The following is a 27330-nucleotide window of genomic DNA, read 5'->3' as shown; positions in this document are numbered from 1 at the left end:
GCTCAAATGTATATAGGGGGAAAAAAACATTTCAAAAATAGCAAACATCAAGAGAAACATAATATATAGAATTTTGTTAAAATGTTTTAGTTTGTAATTTATTTTGCAAAATTTTGCATGAATTTAAAATGTATTACCTTTCCATTTCTAAAGATGTTCTATGACTAACATATTATTTTAATTTTGTGCGAATGCACCAATATTTATTACCCATAATTACTGAGAAAAGGATTAAAATATTCATTTTCAAAATGGGCTGTATATTCATAAATTTTCTTTTCAGCTTAGTCTCTTTTATTAATCTGGGGTTGCCACAGCGGAATAAACCAGAATGAAAATATGAATTTATCCAGCATATATTTTACGCAACGGATGCCCTTCCAGCTGCAACCCATCACAGGGAGAAAAATAAATAAATAAATAATTTAATTAAAAATGTTTTAATTATTATTAGTATTATTATTATTATTAATATATTATTTATTTTGTTTATATTGACACAACAACAAAAACATGGCACATAAAACAATGAAGACACCAGACTGTGACAAGCTAAATTTGTCATTAATATGTATAGATGATATTTGTTCATTGTTTTAATGGAAGGAGGCAAATGACACAGGCTCTTGTCATAATATTATCTTAAATTTTAATTATTTATTAAATAATATAATTGTATTTATTTTGTTACAACACAAGCGCACACGGCTGGTTCGGTGATTACTGTCATTAGTTTAAATAAAAGTAGCCAGTACATCTAAAATTGTTTTTAAACAGCAGATGCCCTTCCAGCTGCAACCCATCCCTGGGAAACATCTATACACCCTCATTCACACTCATACATTACGGACAAATTAGCCTACCCAATTCACCTGTACCGCATGTCTTTGGACTGTGGGGGAAACCGAAGCACCCGGAGGAAACCCACATGAACATGGGGAGAACATGCAAACTCCACACAGAAATGCCAATTGACCCAGCCGAGAATCAAACCAGCGACCTTCTTGCTGTGAGGCGACAGCACTACCTACTGTCACCTCGTTTATATTATATATACTTATATTCTATTACATATATATTATATTATATGCATATATTATATATTATTACGTAATACACTTTACTATATCGTGGTTAAAAATCCTGGAATATTTACTGTGACTTACTAAAGTTTTTAGTGTTGATACTTTAGGTAAAGTAACTAATTGCTTTAAACAGTGTATGTGAAACACAAACACCATTAGAAAATGAGTTCGATATACAGAAAATACAGAGAAAAACAAGAAGTGTGAGAGTTCAATGAACATGGGAGTATGCAGAACAAAGAAAACAGACCAGAAACCAGGTGAAATCAACTTAAAGTCCATAAAACTGTTCAACACTGTTACAAAGACTGAAGACACAGTTTGTCAAAACACAAATTACGTTCACAGTAACAGGGTTATTTGCTTGTTTTCTCCAGTTAGTCTCATAATAGTGTTGAGTGCAAACTTTTTGTTCACCGTAGTCATGGATACAGTGGCTTTGGGGCCAACCCAATCACGTGTCAGGTGAAATGCATGTGAAAAACAGCAGCCAATGAGAGGACCTCACTGCTTTCATCTGCTGAAGAAGACATGCTGCCAAGTCTTAACTCAAAACTGATGTAGCACTTCTGCAACACTAATTAGACCACAGCCATGACGATGAGTGGCAGACCAGGCATTAATAATCAATCTGATTCACTGATGTCACACAGAGAAATCATTGCATCAAAGAGTGTTTGAGTGGGAACAATGAAAATGAAGTGAGAAACAGTGAGAAAATGAAGGGAAAGAGACAGCAACAGGGAATAAAGGAAGGACATGTGATTAAGACACAAAAATCTTGCAAAGCATCAGCTTTGTTGGTATATCTTAATAGTTGAATTAGTAATGTACAGCTCTTGGTAAAGGTTCAAAAGAAGAAGATGGCTCCCAAATGGCTCTTTTTTGGCTCACTTGAAGTTTTCTTCTTTAGAAACATTAAGCAATTGTGACTGATTAATGTGTTTGGTAAACTTTTGTTGTTCAGTGTTTTCATTGAAGTTGCAGTATGTAAGTTTGACACCCAGTGGTTGAACTAGGTATTGCACTACAGGATCAAAACATGTTTTCACTCGGCTCCTCCTCTGACGAGTCCATGCGATCGCAGGTTACCAAATTCACGTGAGTGTGCCTGACCATTGAGTCTAAAGATTTAAACCGTTTTCTAGCTAAAAGCAATGGCACATCATAGAAGGAATATTTTCCATACTATAAGGAGTTTTTGTTCCAACCAACACCTGAAATTTTCATTTAGTTAATAGTTAAATATTAAAACTGTGACTCAGTGCAAGCCAAGTTAACAAATATCAATCATTTGATGTTAATTAATCAGTTTAATATGTAGTAATTGGATTTTAAAGCTTACTGTTTTGTTGGAGTGCAGTGGGTGCACTATTCTGTGCTTCTGAATTAAATTTCTATTGTGTTTCGTCTGGTGCAAAATTGCTTATCACTGCAAATTTGTCACGTAGCATGTTGTTAGGACATGGTGTTACAATGTTACCTGCTTACCTAGTGTTTACGTTTGTAATATTTATACTGTTTGCTAATTAATAACCACCTCATGTGGAACTCTGAATCTGTGTCTTATTTTGGAAGCTGCTACTGTCCAACGGAGGTCACGTTTTGAGGTCACGGAGGTCACGTTTTGAGAGCCTTCATGACTGAATGAATGAAATATACTAGCTAAACTAGCATGGAGCGGGTTAAAATGACCAAAACAAAGAGAGACATTCGAGCATGTAACTCACATTGTCAAAGCAGAATAGCATTGCTTTTCAAATAAACAAGAATGTTCACTTAGGGCTTACTCACACTATGACATCCGTACCGTGCCCAGGCCCGTTTCCCGGATCGTTTGAGAAGTGTGAGTGCGCTGAATCGGGCTCAAGCACGGTTCACTTGGCTGGCCCTGGCCCGGTTGGAAGAGGTGTGCCTGAGCGCGGATCACTTGGGCTTTGGCGCGGTACGCTTGTGTGTGAGTGCAAAACGTGCCAAAGCCCGAAACTGAAAGCGAGACGTGACTTTTAAGGGGCTGTTTCATATGGATTTATTAATTATTCTTACTGTTCAGCGATCGCAAACTGTCGTCGTTTATTAAAGACACAAACTCCTCACTTCACGACAGCTGCGCGCCTTCAGCAGACCTCCTCATTCCTGCAGCACGAGAGCATTATGATTGTTTATGAGCGCCAAAAGTGGCGGATCTGTCCGGTGAAATATCTGACTGCGTGTCACCGCATCCCTAAGGACTGTTTGGCGAAATATTTGACTGCATGTCACTGCATAACAAACGACTGAAAGGATATAACTAGAGAAATCTCCACTGTTCTGCTGGGTGAGAGCGTATGGCAAGCCGTTTTAGCATTTAAACCTTTTCTGACTATCCATAAATATATTTAGAGATATCTCTAATTATATTTTGACTAGTCATAATTATAATTCGACTAGTCAGATTGGACATATCTGCAAATATATTATGACTGACTAGTCATATTCCTCCATTGACTTCCATTGAAAAATATCTGCAGATATCTCTAAATAAGTTTTGACTAGTCACAATTGTAATTAGAGATATCTCCAAATGAATTTTGACTAGTCAAAAAGCCAATTCAAGATATCTACAACTGTAATTCGACTATTAGTAAATTAATTAGAGATATCTTTAAATATATTTGTAAATATCTCTAAATATGATGAATTAAAGATATCTCTATGTATTATGACCAGTAAGAACTCAGTTAGAGCTATCTCTAATTACAATTGTTACTAATCAAAACTCATTTAGAGATATCTGCAAATATTTTTCAATGGAAGTCAATGGAGGAATATGACTAATCATAATATATTTGCAGACATCTCCAATCTGATTTTGTACTAGTACAATTGTAATTGCAGATATCTCTAATTGTCATTCTGAGTAGTGGAATTATAATTATGACTAGTCAAAATATAATTAGAGATATCTCTAAATATATTTATGGAGTCAGAACAAAGATTTAGATGCTAAAAAGGCTTGCCATAGAGAGCGCTTCTCATAGAACAGAGCAGCAGCGATGACGTAAGCGTGCCGAGGCCCGATATGGTGTGAGCGCGGGCCGTCGGGGGAGACGGGAGGGGAGACAAGTGTGCTTTGGCCCGGTTTGAGGCAACTGTACCTAGTGTGAGTACGGTCTTAGGATGTTTTTAAAATATCTGTAAACATATTATGGTTTTTTATGCTTTAGAAGAGTCAAAAACTTACATGACTTTTTTTGTGCCTTTTTCAGTGTTCCTTTTCCTTCTTTTACATTGTGCCAATTCAACAAAATCAACTGAAACCTCTTAAATAGGCCAAGTTTTTTTTATTGTTTGGGCCACAACTGAACCCCATCGCCACCGCCAACTACTCTTTGCATCTCAAGTCAAACTGGTAACAGCAGAAAAGCCGTCCACATGGAGGTAATCGGTCAGCCGGTAGTACAAAAAGAAACAAGCTGTCAGCAGCGTCACACCGCCCGTAGTGTTCGTTTTACAAAATGCAGCCATACATTGGCTCTGGCTATATAATTTGCTCTCTCCAGAAATGTAGACAGTATATGTATACCCAACACAATGAGCCTGTGTTGGGTAATACCCGCATGTCAATCAATATCAGTGGGCAGGGAAAACCGCATTGCCACGTCACATTGTGGTGGGCCTCAAAATCTCTGGGATTTGGGTCCTATTTTTACATAAGGAAATTTAATAAAAGACACTTGTGTTTGTATTACCCCAATACGACTGCATAGACAGTATAACTACACAAATTCAGATTTTTTCATGATAGGTGCCCTTTAATTCATTTTTATTTATTTTTTTCATTTTCTTTCATCTGCAGAAGTTCAGGAGGAGAGTGCAGGAGTCCACACAGGTCCTGCGGGAGCTGGAAATCTCATTACGGACCAATCACATTGGGTGAGTTCATCTGTGGGCATAGGAGTTCATTTAATACGGCTTACAATAACTGTTACACAGACACACTCAAACCTAAAGGAAAACTGCAGCACTTCAAAACCCCTCATGTAAGATGAAGTGATGCACAAATCATCATCTTTTTGTGTGAGGCAGCACATGCACCAACCCAATGTTCCTGACTGGACTTGTCATATTTTTGCCCAGAGAAGTATTGCAGGAATGCCAGCTTATTGGGTTTGTGGGAATTGTTACATAACCTTATTTTTTATAAACACTCTGGGAAAAAAAATGTTTGATGTACTCTATTTGCCATGTTGTCGTTTTCCCATAGTTCACTTGTATCAGTTGCGTCACCTCACTCTATTTATAAAATCTCTCCTGTCGCCTAACGAAATATTAACGTTTCGATCGGATGTTCACAACTAAGTCTCAGCTGAAGTCATGGACAATCGCTGTATTCTCACAACTCTGGCTATTTTGAGCACCATTATCTTGAATATACTACTCAGCTTAGAATAGAATGTGTATATTGTTACGTATACTATATTGTAGGGACATTTGTGAGTTGTGACCATATTAATTGGCTATTCACAGCAAATTAAATCTCTATTTCCCGAATAACACAATCAATATTTTTATTAGATTTACATTTATTTAGCAGACAATTTTATCCAAAGCGACTTGAAAAACCATATGAATCACCAGCAGTTCCAGAAAACTCAACTATTACGCCCCAAGTCTAGGGGAAACAAAAAGGGCATAATAAACGAAGAAAAAAAAAAAACAAATGTGTTGGGGTGGTGGATTTCCCAAACTAAACAAAACTTTAAACAAAAAGATTCCCTTCGGTCGACAACCGTTCCCACACACTCAGTTGAGAGTATATATGAATAGATTTATTATGGAAAAATGTGGTTAATATAAATGAGCATTTCGTCTGGGTGACCACAGGCCAAAATAACAAACAAAAGAATCTATAAAATAAATCCACTAAATTGCCTATTACTATTTAAAGAAAAAGACAAAAAGCTTACCTAACCCCCTAAACATAAACAAAGTCAAAAGTAATCAAATAAATAGGCAGGTCACCACACGCTCAAACTCTCAAAAATATTTTAACGAATGATGGTCATCAGAACAATGTTGGTTGTTGGTCGTCGGCCGGAGGGGTGAGGGAAACCCAGGAGCTCCACTCCAAACACCGAACGCACAGAAATGAGCTCTCCGATCCCTGCCGGAAGCTCCTTTTTATACATGCTTTTGTGACCAGCAGCCAATCAGAACAGGGAATCACGCCGGTATGGGAGCCTATGAGACAACAGAAAAACAACAAGGAGGCGGGACAAAAGAAAAAGACAGAGTACAATCCGTAATAATAAACAAGTAAATAAACTTCAGTCGTAACATCAACAGTTGAGGCTGGGGAAGGATGAGGACTCAATTTCAGGGACAAAAACTTGGGTTTATTAATTGTAAAACAAAACAATAAGCAACAAAAACAACCCAGAGTGGGGCAAACATAACTAAAAAACAAAAACAAACTTGACTGGGGTAGCAAGGAAGAGCAGGCCTGGACCATGCTGGAAAATGCAAGACAAGACAATTTGCGACAACGAACTGTCACAGGACAGCAAACAAAAGGGAACTATAAAGGAGAAATAATTAACAGACAAGTGAACAGGATTACCTAATAATGGGTTACAAGGAAGGTGGGACTAGACAATAGACATGAGAGCACATGACTTAAAGAGACAACACAAGCTATGTGCTCACACGAAAATAGGACTAAAACTTGCAGCCAATGAGAGAACTGATGATCTGCGTGTTCATAGGAAGCACAACACTAAAGCACATGACCAACATGTGAACATGGAGCCATGTGCTCTACAAATCACCAAGATAAGACGGAACGCAAGACACAAGTACACTGAAAATAAATAAATTACTGTGCACTCGCAGGCGACATGCATGTTTCTGATTGCAGCACCAACCGAATCAAAAACCAACTACACTTGAGCTCTGAGACCAGGATCCCGCAAACATGATGTATATAGCGGTACATTTTCAGAACGAGCCTGGGTTTATTTAATCAGGTAAGATGTCAGAGTTTTCGAGAGAGTACATTATGTGAAACTTATACTGTACAAAAAAGTATGGGAAGACAGAAATATTTGGGGCTTTTGAGATTTTGTGAGAGCTGAAATTCACACACCTAGTTGCATGCTGGGAATTAGGATTGACAGGAAGTGGAAAGGCTGATGGAGCTCTGCGAGGTCAGGAAAATGTCACAACAGGAAAATGGGAAGATGTGATATTCCAGCAGTAACCAGCACACACTCTTTCCTTATCATCCCCTAAATGAGTGTTGTTATAGTTTCATCATCGCAAGGGCAGTCAGAGCTCAGAGCAGCCAGATACACTGCACAGAGATTTAGCCACCGTATGGTACTAAACTAGATTACATAAATGATCTAGTTAATCTAGATGAGATAAGGCAGGTTTATCTGCTCACAGCAGGTTCGACAAACACACAACAACAGAGCAGTTCCATAAATCCTGTCTGTTGAGTTTCAGATGTGTTCCTCCTTTGCCAAAACAATGTTTCCCCCATTTTTTTTCTAAAGGTTATTTACCATTATCCAGTCATTTTGGCAAAAATGAACTAATTTACTATTATACAGAGTGCATTATATTACTTTTAAATCCTATTGAAGTTAGAATTCCAAGTTTCATGGCATGAAAACACCATGGGCTCTATTTTGACCGTCCATGCGCAAAGCGCAAAACGCAGGGCGCAAACGCTTTCAGGGCAAGTCAGAATGCATTTTTGCTAATTTAAGGGCGGGAAAACCTGCTTTGCTTCATGGCGCATGGTCTAAAAGGGTTGAGTTTATTTTCTTAATGAGTTATAGGTGTGTTTTGAGAATTAACCAATTAGAGTCTCATCTCCCATTCCCTTTAAGAGCCAGCTGCGTCGCGCCAAGAGCGCATTCGCTATTTACAGGACGCAAAGTAAGTCTAAGTGGAAAAAAAACGAGCATTTCACTAGCAGACAGTTAACAGTTTTTTTTTACAGAAAACTGTTAAACAGAGCATCTACTGCATGAGAATGAGAGATAATGGATCTACTTTCACATTCGCTCGTGGATAGGGAAACCTTTACGCACAGACATTAATTAGTCTATAAATAAATAGTTTTGTTTAAGCGCAAATATTCGTTACAAAACTATTTCTAAATGCAGTTCTAATTTCCAGCAAACGAATAAATGAACAATAATAACGAAGTGTGCTCAAAAACCTGAGTGATATTCTAAAACACCTGCCATGCCCCATATGGTCTAAAACCTGACAGGTGGGCAAATCTAAGCTTGTTTTTAATAAAACAAATATAAATATGGATAAAATAAATAATTCTGCTAATAATAATAACATCATACAAAAGCAAATTGTTATGAATGAACTGAAAAAGCCTCCCGAGATGAAGAAGACATAAAAGCAGTGATTTTTCATATTTATGTAGGCTAGAAAATAATGTTTTGTAATATTTTAATCCTTTATATTAATATCCTATATCTATTCTTATTATATCCTATATATATATCCTTAATATTTAAATTTTTTCATATGTAAAGATATTTGCCTATTGCTCTCTTGTGCGTATTAAGCAGTGTGTAAGCGAGGCGCAACTCTGCACTGGAGTTTAGACCGGGTTTGTTTTGGTCTAATGAAAAATCTATTATAGTTTCTCAAAATAGCAACGCGCCAGTAGTCTGCCTTAGAACGCCTTCCTTTAGAGACCAGAACACCTATGGGCGCACATATGAGCGCTAATGCATTTGCTATTTAAACAGCGTAGCGCAACGCCTCAAAACGACTCTTGCGCCAAGCTAAAACTACCAAAAGACTATTGCGCCGCGCCTTGCGCCATAATTGCGCCGGGTGTATGATAGGACCCCATAAGTTCATAGGAAATACGTGCCTCAGCTTAATGTTTTGATACTATAAGATTGTACTTCACATACATTAGACGGCAGTTTCTATGACATTATGGTGTCAACAATTTTTATTCCTTTTCACAATGTTTGAAATTTATAATAAATATTGTTTCGTTGTCGATATTAAAATGTGCGAATCTATAATAGTTGCAGGATCGGTCGAGTTGGGATTACAGTTTGCTAGACGCTACAGTTCTAGTTTAACCTTAGATTGAAAGTTTTTAGACTATACATGTGTAGAAGTCTCACTAACTCAATATCCTTCGGCTTATTCCTTGATATATTAAGGGTCACCACAGTGGAATGAACCACCAATTACTCTGGCATATGTTTTATGCGGTGGATGTCATTCCAGCTGCATGTGTAGAAGTCTACACACTGTCTACATTTGATTATTTGATTAATTTGTCTGACTGCTTTTAGACTGCCGCAAAGGACTGTTTTTCATGTATATAGACTGCTCTGTTGAAGTTAGCTATGTTTTAATTAGTTTATCATGTATTTTGTGCAGATAGTCTCCCCTAAATTAGGATTTATTTCAAAATAGAGCTATTTATAGTCATCTTGTGAAATCGTATTCATGTCGCAATATTTTTTAATTCATTTCTCCTCAGCTTAGTCTTCATTTCAGAGGTCGCCACAGAGGAATGAATCGACAACTATTCCGGCATATGTTTTTATGCAGCGGATGCCCTTTCAGCTGCAACCCAGTTCTGGGAAACACACTCATTCTCAGACACATTTACACTCTACAGCCAATTTAGTTTATTCAGTTCCCCCGTAGCGCATGTCTTTGGACTTTGGAAAAAACCGGAGCACCCGGAGGAAACCCACGCGAATACGGGGATAACATGCAAACTCCACACAGAATTGCCAACTGACCCAGCTGGGACTTGAATCAGCAACCTTCTGTATGTGAGGCAGAAGTGCTAAGCACTGAGCCACTGGTGCAGTATATATACTATTAAAATGGTGATTTGTTGTAACTCAACGTTAGATCGAATATGGACAAACCTAACTGTGGGGTTAAAAGGTGTCTTTTAACTTTGTAATGGTGGCACGCCCACTTAACAAATAATAACTGAAAATTGTATCATGAATTTGGGCGCCAGGTAACATTTCATCTACCCATCGGAATTAATTAAAATAATAGTTTAATTCCGTACCCAGCATAAACACCTACAGTGTTACACATTCAAAAAATATATATAATTAAATAATCAACAACAGTTTGAGTAGGAGAATCGAGCTCACAGGGAAAAATGTCACTGTAGTTGTTAAAATGTATAATTTGTTTGTAAAAAAAAGAAAGAAAGGGATATAGAATGGCCTTTTACCCATCAATACCTCCCAATCCATCGAATCACTGTCTCTCCTCTCCACTTATAGCTGGTGTGTGGTGGGTGCACTGGCGGTGCTCCGGTTTCCCCCACAGTCCAAAGACATGCGGTACAGGTGAATTGGGTAGGCTAAATTGTCCATAGTGTATGAGTGTGTGTTTGTGAATAAGTGTGTGTGGATGTTTCCCAGAGATGGGTTGCAGCTGGAAGGGCATCCGCTGTGTAAAAACGTGCTGGATAAGTTGGCGGTTCATTCTGCTGTGGCAACTCCAGATAAATAAAGGGACTAAGCCGACAAGAAAATGAATGATCCAGGAGTGAAATGTCCTTAAGACAGAACTTACTCTTCTTTAAGCTGATAGTCAATCCAGCATCTGCATCAGACAGCTTGACGGAGTCGTAGGGGACAGTCAGTGGTAATGAATTTATCGATGTAAGCAAAACACAGTTTACCACACACTTCTCCTAGTCTCCGTCAACCTTTGGAAGGTTTCAGGAATTGAAAAAGTCAATCCAATGTTGAGTTTAACCCAACTTTCAGTTATGACAACAAAATATTCAGGTTCAGAGTTCAGGTGCACTGCTGAGGAGATTTCCCGCCAAAAGCGTTTCGCACTTTGAGTAATGAGTGTAATGAGTGTCTATTATTACCAAATGATAAAGAATATGTCACTCCTGAACTGTCTCTTTCTCTCTGTTTAGATGGGTGCGGGAGTTTCTGAATGAGGAGAACAAGGGTTTGGATGTGTTGGTGGAGTATCTTTCGTTTGCACAGTATGCTGTCACGTAAGTCACCCGTGATTGTCCCGAACATGAACACAATGAACACAATGGCTCCTTTCACTCCCAATGCTGCTGAGTCTGTGTGTGGCTCTGACTACATGCCCTACTGCTGCTCTCTGTGTGTGTGTGTGTGTGTGTGTGTGTGTGTGTGTGTGTGTGTGTGTGTGTGTGTGTGTGTGTGTGTGTGTGTGTGTGTGTGTGTGTGTGTGTGTGTGTGTGTGTGTGTGTGTGTGTGTGTGTGTGTGTGTGTGTGTGTGTGTGTGTGTGCAGACTGTTCACTGAAATCAAGTCACAAGATCTCATTTACGACCAAATAGCACTCTGCTGATAAGAAATGATCATGTTTTAGTGGGTTTTGGAGAAAAAGACTGTTATCACAGTCACCCCAACACCTCATTACAACACACTAACCTCTGTTTAGGGTTGGTAAGATTGTTTACTTATGACTTATGGGACAAAAAAGACCCGGACACCATTTTAACAACAGACAAAAACAAAACTAAACAATGTTTCTTTAAATGTTGAAATTTGGTGAGTTTTTCTAAAACAACCCCATTAGAAAAAAATTATCAATTTCTATTTTAATGAAGGCTGTGCACATTTAGGGTACTTTGGGTACACTTAGTTGATTTGGAATACATTAAAACATTAAAAACATATTCATTCATTCATTTTCTTGTCGGCTTAGTCCTTTCATTAATCCGGGGTCGCCACAGCGGAATGAACCGCCAACTTATCCAGCATGTTTTTACGCAGTGGATGCCCTTCCAGCCGCAACCCATCTTTGGGAAACATACACACACACACACACACACACACACAAACACACACACACACACACACACACAAACACACACACACACACACACACACACACACACACACACACACACACACACTACGGACAATTTAGCCTACCCAGTTCACTTGTGCCACATGTCTTTAGACTGTGGGGGAAACCGGAGCACCCGGAGGAAACCCACGTGAACGCAGGGAGAACATGCAAACTCCACACAGAAATACCAACTGACCCAGCCGAGGCTCGAATCAGCGACCCAGCGACCTTCTTGCAATGAGGCGACAGCACTACCTACTGCGCCAAAACACCACCGGGCTAATAATTTTGACCTTAAAATGTTTTTTGAAAAATTTAAAACTGCTTTTATTCTAGCCGAAATAAAACAAATAAGACTTTCTTCAGAAGAAAAAATAATATCAAGCATACTGTGAAAATGTTCTTGCTCTGTTAAACATCTTTTGGGAAATATTTAAAAATATAAAAAACAAAGGTGGCTAATAATTCTCATTTCAACTGTATATTCAAAAATTTGATTGACTGGAAAGTTACTTGATAGATCCAAGCTACAACTTGACTTGAAATAAGCATTGACTTGACTTGCTTGAGACTTGAAGGTTATGACTCGAGTCTTGCTTACGTGTGACATACTCCCATCTCTGCTATCTATTAAGCAGTCAATAAGTAGTGTAATGAGCTAAAAGTCTTGTTAATGGTTTGTTAATAGTGTGACCAAACAATAATTTTCTCTTTTTTTGTACATTCACTGTTATGTGTTGTGCTTTACAGGTATGATGGTGATAGTTCTGAGAACAGCACAGAGAACTCGGTGGATAAATCTAAAGCCTGGAGCCGATCGATTGAGGATCTCCATGGAGGAAACCACCTCTCGTCTGGCGGCTCAGGCAGTAACATCTCTAGAACCAACAGACATTCAACAATAAGGTGCGAATGCGCGCAAACTGAAATGTCGAAATTAAAACAAGGTCATTACGAACAAATCACACAAGACGCAGACATTAGCTATGTTTCCATTCAAACGCTCAACCAACTTATAAACAGACTCAAACACACAATTATTGCACACATATTACTTTAATAATAATTCATTATGCACGTTTGGAGTATAAAAAATTGAAACGTGCGGACTACTGAGTATGAAAAAACTTTTTACATGATAAGAAAAAAATAAATTAAACTACAATGGAAACACATTTACCGAACAAATTCCAGCGTGCACATCATAAAAGTCATGTGATTCCATTTAAACTGATCATGTGATAACAAAAATAGGGATGATGTAATGGCATTAATTGGCAAATCAGCAAACCGACTACATATTAAAACATATGAAATGTTGTTTTGGTCATTCGAAAGTCCCTCAGCCAAAGTCCATCATCAAAGTGGTTCAGTATTATTGGTTGCATTTTATTTTAAGGTCACATAGTTACAGTGTGTAATGATCTGGAGTGGAACAACAGAGGTTAGATCCAAATACAGCTTTATTTTGGTTGTCAGGCAGGCAAGGGTCAAAACAGGAGCAGGCAGTAAAATAGACATAATGCAAATCGTTAACATAGAGACAGGTGAAAGGGGCCGAGATGGGCGGCAGACAATCAATAAACGTTAAACAAACAGGGTCAAAAACACAACAAGGCAAGAAAAATGCTTTGGTAAGTTCACAGTGGAGACAAGAATATAAATTATATGAAGTCCATGTAATCAGCGATGATTTCCTTCAGCTGTGTGAGTAATCGGGAGGTGCACTGAAACCGGTGTGTGACTGCAGGTCATAATGGGAGTTGTAGTTCGGATAAATGACACGGAATGCTCTCTAGCAGCCTGCAAGGGAAATATCACTGGTGATTATAACACTGTGTAAATAATTGTTTGAATACTGAGTAGGGTTAATTAATTACATCTAGTTATGTATATCGTTGGGGTTAGAATTTGCGTTATTTAGAGAATTAGTTCCATAATTCATTGCAATCATTGGAATCTTTTTGGCTCAACATTTCCTGTCTCATTCACTTCCATTGACTATCAGGCATTAAAAACTACTCGTTATGCTGCTTGATGTCGCAAACCAATATTTTTATTATATTATTCTACCTATATTATATTGAGTCATGAACACTTGATTGTAGAGCAACCCGCTTATTATTCCAACATAGGCTCATTTTGAAAACGTAGCCCTATATACATTCTGGAGAGCGCGAATAATGTAGTCGTATGGCTGCATTTCGTCTTTAAAATGAACGATATGTGGGGGTATGACAGCATTCCTTTTCACGCTTAACAGCTGACCACTTACCTCTGTGTGGACGGCTTTCCCGCTGTTACCAGTTTGTCCAGTGGCTCACCATGTACGTGGGCGGATTTGAGATCAATCGGCAGATCAATCTGTGCTTCTGTAAACACTATTGGTTGGGTATAGTAAAGGAGGAGGGCGGGTCAGTTAATCTGTCAGTCGGTCAGTCATTCAGTCAACAGCCGCCTTTGGTGGTATTATGTGAGATCAGCAGGCACCAATTTAGAAATCTGAGATCTCAAAAAGCGTACACCGCGGCCTCTGGTGGATTCGCAAAAGCAATCACGTATCTCCTGGGACCTATTTGGCGCTCTCAAGAAATCTATATAGGGGTATGTTTTTTTAAAATGAGCCTGGGTTGTATTTTTCCCAGTCATTTCTCTCATAGGCAACTATGAAAATCGAAAGTTCTAAAACAATTGCAAAAGCGAGTGGACTTCTCCATTGCAGGAAAAAGGTCAAAAATAAGTGCATGGAAGATTTGTAAATACATCACCTTAAATTAAAGTGTTATCGTATTATTTTTGTCTTTTTTAACCATTTTTTAAAAATATATTTGGTGTCAGTTTATCAGGAAGTGATGATTTTATTCTCTTTAACTCATTGGATGGTGCTGCTTTACTGAAAATATGTGCATATGTCTAATTGGTGTTTTTAGATGGAAACATAACTATTAATAATATCAAACTGAACGTGATATGGTGTGTCCCGACTGCATAGTGTGTACAGACTTCATGTGATTTCTGAAAGGCTCTATTGTGTGGTCATGAGGCCTGTAAGACTTTAAATGGCTTAGGAAACAGTGCACCATGTCAGAAGCAAGAGTAGAACACAGTGGACTCGTGTCTGTCTGTCTGTCTGGATGCTGACTCAGAGCACTGCTTTAGTATTTTTATTCTGATGACGAATAGGATGACTGACACATCAGCGTCATATGAGTGTTAATAGACAGGAACTCCCCTGATTGTTCATTGGAACTAAAAAAAATTAGGTTTTGCCTTGTTTTTAGTCCAAGTATCTAAAGATTCTTAAATAAAAAAGCAATTTTTAGACAAGTAAAAACTAATGTCTTGTTTTTTTTGAGAAATATTATGTCAAATTAAGTTTTTAGGTAAGTTTTTCGCCAATGGGTTAAGCAAACTAATCTTATTTCAAACTGATTATTTTGCTTACCCCGTTGGCCGATTATTTTGCTTGTTTTAAGGAAAAACTCACTTCATTTTGAGATATTACTTCTGAAAACAACACAATATTTTGTACCTGTCTTGACTTTAGACATTCTAGATATTTGGACTAGAAACAGGACAAATATATTCAATAAGAAAGACATTTTTTGCAGTGTTGTAGCAGCCTAAAGGAGGAACTGAAGTATGCACACTGAGCCTGAGGGGATCTGTTTGAATGGGTTCAACATGCTAAGCCCCTGCCATTTGAATTGGATTAAGGTCTAACCCTTATGCAGTAGCTGGAGAATTCCAGAGTCTAATTCAAGAATTCGGCACGCTTCTTTCTTCCGGGTCACATGTCAAAAGCTCCCGTCATTTCCATAGTGCTTCTGCTAGGGGGATTCTAGAATTGCAGGTACATTTAGAGAATATGCTTTCAACACAAATTCAGACCATTTGCTACTGGCTTATTACCTGACTATTATTAAGAAATTAACCATTTATTAGCACTTAAAAAGTATTATCTTATTTTACATCCCTGTTTTTTAATAACTACTACCTTACTAACTATTAATAAGAAGTAGCTTATTGGGTCACTGCAGCAAATTATAAAAGCAACACTGACGACCTGTATCTCCAAACAATTCATGTTCTCCCGCTTGTCAACACAACGTGGCGTCTCTCTGCCGTTTGAACACTGTAACTGGTAAAAACAGTCTTCGAAGCTATCATGCATATTAATGAAGTTGCACCGCATACACAATAGAGCGCGCTGATTGGTTTGAACCAAGTCATACACATGAATGAATGCAGCACACTCAGAGGAAGAAACTCCCAGGTACAAACGTCCAGTCTACACGCTGGAATACACGCTAAGATCTCAAGGCCGTGACGCAGCTTCAAAAATTCATTTCAAACCGGAAGAATTTGCTCGAAATAACTCAAACACAACCAATTTTCACTTTTTAGTGTAATATATGTGTAATAAAAGTGTTTTTAGCAGTGTGGGACACATATACGACTGTCAACAGCTCAGAAAATATGTTTTGGTGTTTCGTGACCCTTTAATTTTACTCAATATGGATCGGACCTATTTCACATTTAACAAAAGAAGCACAATTACATATATATCACAACATCTTCAAAAGGTATTTTTGCTATTTATTATTTCTTTAACAGCATAAACTGTAATTTTGCATATAATACAATATGTTTATTTAAATATGTTAATATACAAGTAATGTTGCCATATATCAATTACAAAATGTATGACATTTTTAAAAAACACCGTCATTCAAAAGAAATTGCCTTCATGTTATTGTTCACCATCTGTGTATTTTATCATACATTTGAATTATTGCCAATATATAGCTTTAAGTGTATCCAGTAAATACCATCGACTGATACATTGGTGCATCCCTAGTCATTTCTAATAGCTAATTACTTAACTAACAAAAAAAGTATCGGTAAATTAAAACATATTTTTGGTCTCACTTTATATTAGGTGTCTTTAACTAGTATGTACTTATACTGAATTTAATTAGTTGTTACAATTATGTAAATACATGTTTTTTACATTGTACATATGATTGATTAAATATCTGCATGTAATTACACTGTTGGCCATCCTATACACCTGTCCCACCCTTAAATCTACCTATACCCCTAAACCTACCCTAACCCTACCACAAGAGTACCAGAAGTGTTCTGCAAAACATTATGAACACAGTAAGTACATTGCCTTTACTGTTTTGATGCATATGCATTGTAGTTAAGGCCACCTAATATAAAATGGGACCCAAATTTTAATTCAATCTTCCTGGAATTATGAACTGTGCTGCTGTGAATTTCAAATTATTCACCGTAAATAATGGAGTTGTCACTCTGTCTGCAGTTTGCTGTTGTGTGTTCCTATCTGCAAAACAAGGCACGTTCTTTTTATATTTTCTGACAGAGTCTTTGATCCTCTTCTCTCCCTATCCATGTTTATTCCTAATGTGCTTTGATTATGAAGGTTAGATTAAGAGACTGAGCTCAGTTGCTAAGTAGTTAGCTAGCTGTGTGCCTGCAGCCTCAGAACGTGCCCTCGTCTCCAGCGTGCTCTCTCTTTTTTAACTGTTATTTTAAGCTGTTTATTCAGATCGTGCTGCTGTGTAAGCGTTTTTCATGAATCCTCTTCATCACTCCTGTTCTAGTTCTGAAGCTCTGCCCAGATGCAGTAGATTTGTGTCTGTGTTTTGCTTTGCTCCTAGTTAGTTTTGCAACACAGGATTATCGGGGGTGCGTGCACCAGGGCTACATAATTGGGAAACCGTAAATACGTGCCCTGGCATTTGTCTGGCTGCATTTTGTGTGTAAAACGAACTCTACAGGGTGGTATGAAGTCACTGGCTGTTTCTCAGCGTTCTTCATCGGTCTTGCGTCCTCGTGTTCTCGTGTAATCATCCGCTGCTAAAGTTCAGTTCCAATACTCAAGACTGCAAGAACAGAGGACGCGTGAAAGTTCCCGGATGTGATCTTGATATCGAGGACGCACCGATGCAGACTTGAGCACCGAACTTGCTCTGGAAGTCCTAGAAGTCATTGCGACTGGAGGTGGGAAGCGCAGCATTTTATTTAGATTTATTATTAAAGTTCAGAGATATCATTTATTTACCTTAGGAGTTTCCCTAAATGAAACGGTGAAAGTAAACATTACCATGGACATCTTAATAAAGGAATATACACATTAAGCGTGTTTGGGCGAAGCAGTAGTGCAGTAGGTAGTGCTGTCGCCTCACAGCAAGAAGGTCGCTGGTTCGAACCTCGGCTCAGTTAGCATTTCTGTGTGGAGTTTGCATGTTCTCCCTGTGTTCGCGTGGGTTTCCTCCGGTTGCTCCGGTTTCCCCCACAGTTCAAAGACATGCTGCAGGTGAATTGGGTAGGCTAAATTGTCCGTAGTGTATGAGTGTATGAGGGTGACAGGCCCAGACGACAGGCCGACCGGAATGTGTAAAAAAAGTCGTTATCATATGGACAAGTCTAAATGGAGGACTTGTTCCAAAGAGCCGACCCCGCAACCATACGGGACTAAGGCCAAAGAAGAAGAAGAAGACACGTTGAGGGTGTTTGTTTGCTGAAATTTGTATTAAAATCTGTTTTATTTATATTGTGCAACGTATATTTATAATGTTTTTATGCAAAGTTTATATTTTGAAACGGGGAAAAACAATAAATCGTTGTATGAATGTTGTGAGAAAACATGTGAGGGTCATGTGACCATCAGGAAGAACGCAGCATCGGAATTGCGGAATTGAGAAACAGCCACTGACAACCTTAAGGCCCGTGCACACGAGGAAGCTTTTTACTCGTGTTTTCCGTCAATGTTTAACACCTCGTGTCTAAATAATGGGCGCTAATATGATCGTGCACCAATGGCAGGCAAAAAAGCGTCAAATTTTTGAGAAATGCCTCATGCTTGTTTTTTTGTTTTGATGCAACACATCAATGCGAGTCACTAGTGACATTGAACGCTGAAAAATTATACATCTCGCAGTGAAGCAGTGTTGCAGAGCTTGATTCGTTTTGCCTTCATCGCTTGATCAGTGACGTCCAAAGCTTCATTTTCGCCAATACCCACGTGACTGCTTCAAATTTTGATTCAAAGGTTTAAACACCCTCATGGGTTAGTAAAGTATACAGTGAGAGATTAGGCGTCGATTACATACATTTCTACTGTTTCAAAGCACTGCACAAAAAGGTTTTGAACAATACTAAAGTGTATTAGCGTATTTTTAACAACTATCTTTAAAGAATAATATCGTAGTATAGTGTTTAACGGAGGCCAGCTGGTGTGTATGAGCCTTTAGTTTAATTTTGTGCTACTCTTTTTTTACAGCTTTTGCAGAGCGGTCAGTTTGCTTGGTACCTCCAAGCACGTCCAAGGCACGTCAAAACAAACGAGCATGATGCGTTTTTTTTTAAATGACGGTTTTGCGCCTGCCGTTTTGCAAGTTAGTGTGCATGATCACATTGACGCCCTTTATTTAGTCACGAGGCATTAAACATTGATGGAAAATGCGAGCAAAAAACGTCTCTGTGTGCACGGGCCTTTAAGCAAATAGTTACTGGTTAATTAGTTAATATTATTACTAACTAATAAAGTTAGTTAGTTGCTAACTAATAACCTTCACTTTTCTGAATTTGATTGTAATGCAATAATGTGCGCCTTTTGTAAATCTGCTTTGAAGCAAAAATTTATCATGTGAAAAGCGCTTATAACTTGAATTGAATTAAACCAATAAACGGCCTTCCCTAAACCCAACCCATAGTGTTCTCAAAAGCAAACAAGAAGGGAAAAGCAAACCAGATTCCAGGGTCGACTCGATTTGTCATCACACCAGCCATCTTTTCATGGACGCACGTGAGAAAAACATGAAAATGGCACATATAATGCGCAAACATGGCTTTTGCACCTGGCGTTTTGCACGTTAGTGTGCACGATCACATTGACGCCCTTTATTTAGTCAGAAAACGTTAAACGTTGATGCAAAATGCGAGCAAAAAATGTCTCGCTGTGCACATGCTTTTAAGCAAATAGTTACTGGTTAATTAGTTAATATTATTACTAACCAATAAAGTTAACTAAACTAACTAACATATAATGCGCAAACATGGCCCAGTAAAATATTTTAGATTGGCAGAAATGTAAACAGTGGCCTCTAGTGGATTTGTGAAAAACACATTGCAATCAGATGTTGCCTCGGCCACATAGTTCACCATTCCCAAAGATGTAACCCTGGGCAGGTATCTGCAATAAGCCTAAGATTTTCGGATTTGATATGCTGAATTTTATTTATAAACAAGAGTATTTCTTCAATGTCCCTGTTTCCCTCCTGAAGAACGCAGACTCATCCACAATGTCCAAAGTGCTCGCAGAAACAAGGGTATGTCAGCTGTTTACTGTTTCAAGTTGTGTAGATTTGAATAGAAATTAGAATAGCGTTAGATTATTGATTGGTTTGGTGCTGTTTATAATATAGACTACCTGATAGAAGTCTTGCCGCCTATCCAAGTTTTAGGAACAGCAAATAATAACTTGACTTCTAGTTGATCAGTTGGTATCAGAAGTGGCTTATATGAAAGGCGAAGGCTTCTAGATTACACTTATTTGACCAAAATAAAATATGGTCATGTCTTGATTTTTAATTGTTTCATTAGGACAGTAAGGTCTGACTTTGCATAGACAAAAGTCTTGTCACTGAGCAGAAATAATGTACACTATAGAATATAAAGTCATGCTGCAGTGGAAAAAGATAATATTGTGTATGACCCCCATGAGCTTAGAGGACTGCATCCATACATCTCTGCACTGACTCAAATCACTTATTAATAAAGTCATCTGGGATGGCAAAGAAAGCATTCTTGCAGGACTCCCTGAGTTCATCAAGTTTTTTTGGATTCATCATTCAATGCCTCCTCTTCATCTTACCCCAGACATGCTCAACAATGTTCATGTCTTATGACTGGGCTGGCCAATCCTGGAGCACCTTAACCTTCTTTGCTTTGAGGAACTTTGATGTGGAGGCTATAGATTGATAAGGGAGTGCTATCCTGCTGAAGAGTTTGCCCTCTCCTGTGGTTAGTAATGTAATGGGCAGCACAAATGTCTTGATACCTCAGGCTGTTGATGTTGCCATCCACTCTGCAGATCTCTCGCACGCCCCTACTGAATTTCAGCCCAAACCATGATTTTTCCTTTACCAAACTTGACTGGTTTCTGTGAGAATCTTCCAGTAGGTCTCCTGCAGTATTTGTGATGATTGGGATGCAGTTCAACAGATGATTCATCTGAAACATCTACCTTCTGCCACTTTTCCAAATGATCAACTAGAAGTCAAGTTATTAATTGTGGTTCTTACTACTGGAATTTTTAGTTTTTTCCCTACCATATAAGTGCCTTTGTTCATGTTATTTTCAAAAAAAAATAAATAAATAAATAACTGATTGTCGCACAAGGATGAGTAAACGTTGGGTGAAAAATCCTTTTAAAAAAGATCCACTTTTTATAGAAGCATAATTATTTTATTTTATTTTATTTTTTGTAGCCTCAGATGTTTTGCATCATAGACGAGCATTAAATATTCTTTTCATTTTTCAAAAAGCTCACAAACAGAATAATATTTTTGTGATTTTGTGATGTCACAGAGCTTGACTTGTATTAGTTCATATCCGTCCTGTATTAGAAGTGCTGTTCTGTTCTCATTAAACACACAGCTTCAGGCATAATCTTTTGTATCTTCAGAAAGAACATGTTTAAGCATGTGTAATTGTGAAATCACACTGATACATTTGAGAAAAAATAATGTTCCGAATGAGCACAGTCATACATCCGGATATGATAAAGACGTTACACACACAGGCTTTTCTTTAGTCTTCGGAAGACTGAAGGTCTTTGTGATGTTCTGGGCAAAATAATAAAACTAAATCACACTTTAAACACAATCACACAGTCACTGTTAAAGATGTGAAAGCTGAAAGACAAAGCACATCACGGCTGTGAGATTCTCCTATCGATGCAGAGCAGGCGTGTGCGGTGTTTGTAAATTAGTGCATTTCATTGTATTCTGGTATTTTGCTCATAACACATTTACTTTGCTGGGTCTGTTTTGGTACCAAGTTTTTCATATTCAGAGCAATGATTAGTTCACAACTTCTTTCTTTCTTTCTTTCTTTCTTTCTTTCTTTTTTTCTTTCAAGTAAATAATTACTTTGCGAATTTAGTTAATTAACCAATTTACATTTTTTTTAAATTATTGATTAATTATTTCCTTTTCAATTTTTATTTTAAAATGAATTAATTTATTTATTTACTGATTGATTAGTTTATTTAAAAGTATTTAGCGTTTAATTAATTAACAGATTTATTTATGTATTAATAATTCATTGTTATTGTTAATTAATTTTTTTTCAATTATTAAAAATGAATTAACTTTTTATTAACTATGTATATATTTAAAATAAATAAAAATCACATTTGAGTTTTTTTAATCTAATTTAATCTAATTTTAATCTTTTTAATTAAAAAATTTAAAATGAATGATTGACTTACTAATTATGGTATTTATTTAAAAGTAATTAACACATATTTAAGTATTTTAAATTATTTATTTTTACTAATTTATTTATTATTTACTTTTTTACTAATTTATGTATTTAAAATGATTCATTACTTTACCATTTTTATCTAAAATGAATAAATCAATGAATTTCTTTATTTACTAAATTATTTATTTATTTAAAATTTATAATATACAAATTAAGCAAATTCATTTAATTTTGTCCATTTAATTAAATTATTTATTTATTTATTTATTTATTTATTTATTTAAAATAATTTAATTGTTTAATTACTTTACAATTTATAAAATGAATAAATCAATTAGTTTATTTGCTTATTTAAAATAATTATTCAAATAACAAATAAATCGAATGATTTAAAGTAATATTTTGTAGTTATTTATTAAATTATTTACTTATTTTTAATTAATTTAGTAATTATTTATTTGAAATTGATTAATCTATTTACTAATTTACAATTTTATTCATTTAAAATTATTGATTAATGAATTGCTTTGCAATTTTTTTATTTAAAATGAATAAATAAATGAATGTATTTACTAAGTTATTTATTTATTTAAAAGTATTAATTAATAATTTAACAAATGTATTTATGTATTTAAAATATGTTTATTTATTTAATGTTTTTTAAATGATTTACTTATTTATAAATTTATTAATTTACTTATTTATTTATTCATTTAAAATTAATTACATAAGGATAAATATTTCCCTATACATATTAATTAGGGATGATAAATTATATTTTTTGTAATAATTATCAGTATATATATATTTATGTCAGTATGTGTATTTGTTTATTTTTAGGGTACATTTTAAAATGAGCTTTTCAGAGGAAAAAAGAAAGACAATAGTGTGTGTAAATTGTGTAATGTGTGTAAAAATTTTGAAAAAATTTGCCCCATATATTGACATTTTAATTATAAAACTCAATTGCTCCATGACAATGTGCACTGCACCCACCCTTTAATAGATTAGCCAACATACCTGATGCTTCCACAAATAATTTGACGTAAACGCTATAGATTGCATTATAGTGCAGAGATGAGTATGTTCCTCTTCCTGTGTGTGTGTGTGTGTGTGTGTGTGTGTGTGTGTGTGTGTGTGTGTGTGTGTGTGTGTGTGTGTGTGTGTGTGTGTGTGTGTGTGTGTTTCTGAATGAGTTCCCTCAGGCACCACTCCTGACATTTTGCATTATGTGTGTTTGTGTGTGTCCCGAAAATCACGCCCAGCTCATCTTGTGACAGTCCTGAAAAAGAACTGTCCTTTTTGTGTGTGTGTGTGTGGAAACCTTCTCTGCTAGTGTGCCTCTTTACATTTCTCTATTTGTTGTGTGCAGATTTTGTCTTGTAAGTGTAAATACCAACATAATCTCACGGCCATTCGTAACAATTTAGCGGCTAATTCGTATGACTCCATATGATCTCATTTGTACAATTTAGTATGATTTGCTCACAGTGCTGGAGCCAGAGGGGTGTCCATTGGCCACCCAGGATGCCACTCCAAAATTTCCTCTGCTGCTGGCAGTTCCTGATGCTGTTTGACATCTCATTTGTCTAAAGAAGTTTTTGAGTTTTGCCGGCAAAGCTCAAGCTATTTTGAAATCAGTGACAAGGCGAACACAAGAGCATGGTTTCAAGTAGCGTCGCTAAAAGTAGTGATGCTAATGTTACTAGCTGAACTATGTTTCTCAGTAGCATGGCGGCAGTGTCGCTATAAATCAATAGCTTTTCAGTAACAAAGCTATTATTTTATACAAGTAGCCCAGTAGCGTCCACACAAGCTAGATTAACTGACAGTGGATCAATAAGTGACGGCATCAACATTCACGGAGCTGTGGGGCCGATGTCTATAGTTCCATACTATATAGTAGGCTAAAATCAGTATGCGAGCTGAGTAGTATGTCCGAATTCATAGAATTCGAAAATCAGTACGTGAGAAGTACCCGGATGACATACTACTTCCGGCGAGATTCTGAAGTGCGCATCCCATGCATGCTGTGCTATCCCATGATGCCCCGCGAGAGAATTCATGAAGGGCAGTGAAGCGACGCAATTGACGCAGGTAGATCACGTGACCATGACAAAATGGCGAATGTAGTACGTCCGAATTCCATTCATACTGTATAGAACGCACTTTTCTAATGGCCGTGTAGTACGTTTAAATTAAAATGCAGTGCCTACTGAGTAGTAGGCGGTTTTGGACGTAGCCACTATGATGGCGAGAATGACGATTTCTTCTTCCTCCTGTTTTACGGTGGTCGACAACAAACTCTTTGTTGTGTTACTGCCACTTCTCGCTCCGGTCGGTAACGTCGGCAAACAATTAGGCTAACAAGAGAAATATGCTTGATGGAAAGATGACTGAGGGAGAGGAGTTATTTCTCAAGAAGGGTTCCTCAAGACAATACCTCTAGATATACAGGTGAAGGCAGAATTAATAGCCCCCCTGTTTATTTTTTCCCCAATTTCTATTTAACGGAGAGCAGATTTTCTGCAGCACATTTCTAATCATAATAGTTTTGATAACTCATTTCTAACAGCTGATTTATTTTATCTTTGCCATGATGGCAGTAAAAAATATTTGACAAGATATTTTTAAGACACTTCTATACAACTTAAAGTGACATTTAAAGGCTTAACTAGGTTAATTAGGTTAACTAGGCAGGTTAGGGTAATTAGGCAAGTTATTGTATAATAATGGTTTGTTCTATAGACTATAAAAATAATAAAAAAATGCGTACAGGGGCTCATAATTTTGACCCTAAATGGCTTTTAAAATATTAAGAACTGCTTTTATTCTTGCCAAAATAAAACAAATAAGACTTTCTCCAGGAGAAAAAATATTATCAGACATACCGTATAAAGAAAAAAAATTAAAGGGGGGCTATTAATTCTGATCTCAACTGTACATGTTGCAATAACATTAATTCTGAAACATTCAATTTATGCAAGTTAATATATTTAATTTACGATGTTTAAATATTTTGCAATTATTGGAATTAACCAGCTCATATCCGCTTGTTAGGTGTGACGTCACACGAAGCGGCTTCCAGGTCCAAGCGCTCTATTTAACCGAATGGGGAGACTCATGAAATGGTAATAATAAACGTTTACAACGTGATTTAATACTTTCGAAAATCACGATGGCAGTATATATGTCCATGCCTAATAGCCGATGGCCAGAAAGTGATTCATTTTTTTATAAATTGTTAAAATTTTGGTATTTGTAATGCAGCAATCTCAGAGATTGTTGTGTAGACTATGACTTTATCTAAAATTAACTGTAATGTGTGATATGAATAAAAAAGTGATAAACAAATGATTTCTCAACTCAAATGAGTCGCAACTTGGACCCGGAAACAGTATTATATACGTCACCAACACGTCATCACTTAACAAGCTGATACTTTCTTCGGAAATTTTTTTTTTTTAGATCGATTGCTGATTTTAATGTGCAGGTAAGACAATGGATTAACATGTTTCTAACTGGATCAGATACAACAAGACTTTTTATTTTTATTTTTGGACAGGATCAATTAAACATGAAAAAAAGGGCGAGATTCATAAAGAAGCACAAAAAAATGTGCTTTTTTCAAACCCAGGTCTGTTTAATGTCTGCTATGTGTTATTGCAGTATTTTTTTCTTTATGCTCATGTTCTGATAAATGAATTCAGAATTATTTTTGCTAATATTTTTTTTTTATTCCTTTATTTATTATTTGAGTACAGTGTGTGTGTGTGTGTGTGTGTGTGTAACGAGGAGACTGACACGGAGGGATCCATTATGCAGTATTTATTAATCAAGCTCTCACTCAAACACACAACATGCACCAAAGTGCAAACACACATCAACAATAGTCTGAAAGGTTTCAAGACTGGCGGTAAACAGACACAGAGGGATTTACCAGGCATGGGTCAAAGGCAGGCTGCTTGTATCAGAGTCCGTGTATCAGGCTTTGGCCGTGGGCAGGCAGCGAGTATCAGAGTCCGTGTATCAGGCTTGGGTCGTGGGCAGGCAGCGAATATCAGAGTCCGTATATCAGGCTTGGGTCGTGGGCAGGCAGTAGGCGAAGCAGAGTCAGAAACAGGCTGGAGTAATACACGAGAGATCAGGCAGGGAATAACGCTCAGTAATGCTGGCCGGGGCTAAACAAGACTTCGCACTGACTGAGTGTTTGTGTGCGGCTTATAAAGGGTACGTGGGTTGTTAGCTAGATTCAGGACAGGTGTGTGCACAATCAGCGTAAGTGGATGATGTAATGCTAGAAGTCTGGAGATGACGGCCTCTGCTGGCCAGCGAGTGGAGTGACTGGGACCGAGTCGGTGACAGTGTGTGTGTGTGTGTGTGTGTGTGTGTTTGTGTGTTTGTGTGTGTGTGTGGACCCCCTGAAATAGCAGTGGCATCCCATGTAAAAAATAGTAATCTCCACCACTGTTTTCTCATCCCCCAATGTGGGTTACGTTTAGGGGGCGGGGTTTGATGCCACGCCTCCTTTTTAAAATTGTACATTTTTGTACGACTGAACTGGAATCCATACAAATTAGCCACTAAACTGACAAAACGTAAAATAGTTACATTTCCTCGTGAGATCAGGCTGGAAATACAGAGAACAACATAAATGAAAATTAATATTTTCATTCATTTCTTATTAAATATAGCCAATCATTTTTGGTGCGTTTAATCAAAGTAGATTATTTAAACAATTATATCCATTAAAATAGGAGTTTGGTCAATGAAAATCATTAGGAATACAAAGATCATACATTTAAATTCAAACTAGTTATTGCAAAATACTGCAAAATTATAACTAAATGAAT

General features: G+C 37.0%; 1 protein-coding gene across 12 annotated transcripts in view; it reads left to right on the top strand.

Annotated features, from left to right (window-relative positions):
* Positions 1-27330, top strand: part of fmnl2a (formin-like 2a) — a 132824-nt gene that overhangs the window by 48836 nt on the left and 56658 nt on the right. For 8 of the 12 annotated variants that reach the window (XR_012385110.1, XM_005167947.6, XM_068223538.2 and 5 more), the window contains exons 4-6: positions 4924-5000; positions 11038-11121; positions 12704-12859. Coding sequence is in view for 11 of the 12 variants with exons in the window: in XM_005167947.6 (XP_005168004.1) it covers positions 4924-5000; positions 11038-11121; positions 12704-12859 (317 nt within the window). In the remaining variant the exon portion in view is untranslated. Of the gene's footprint in view, positions 1-4923; positions 5001-11037; positions 11122-12703; positions 12860-17285; positions 17319-20271; positions 20317-27330 lie in introns of all 12 variants that reach the window. The other 4 variants (XM_073912438.1, XM_073912436.1, XM_073912437.1 and 1 more) reach the window with 1 other exon arrangement.

The sequence above is a fragment of the Danio rerio genome, chromosome 9, assembly GCF_049306965.1.
Source record: "Danio rerio strain Tuebingen ecotype United States chromosome 9, GRCz12tu, whole genome shotgun sequence".
In the NCBI taxonomy this organism is placed as follows: domain Eukaryota; kingdom Metazoa; phylum Chordata; class Actinopteri; order Cypriniformes; family Danionidae; genus Danio; species Danio rerio.
This window is presented reverse-complemented; position numbering and strand designations above follow the sequence as displayed.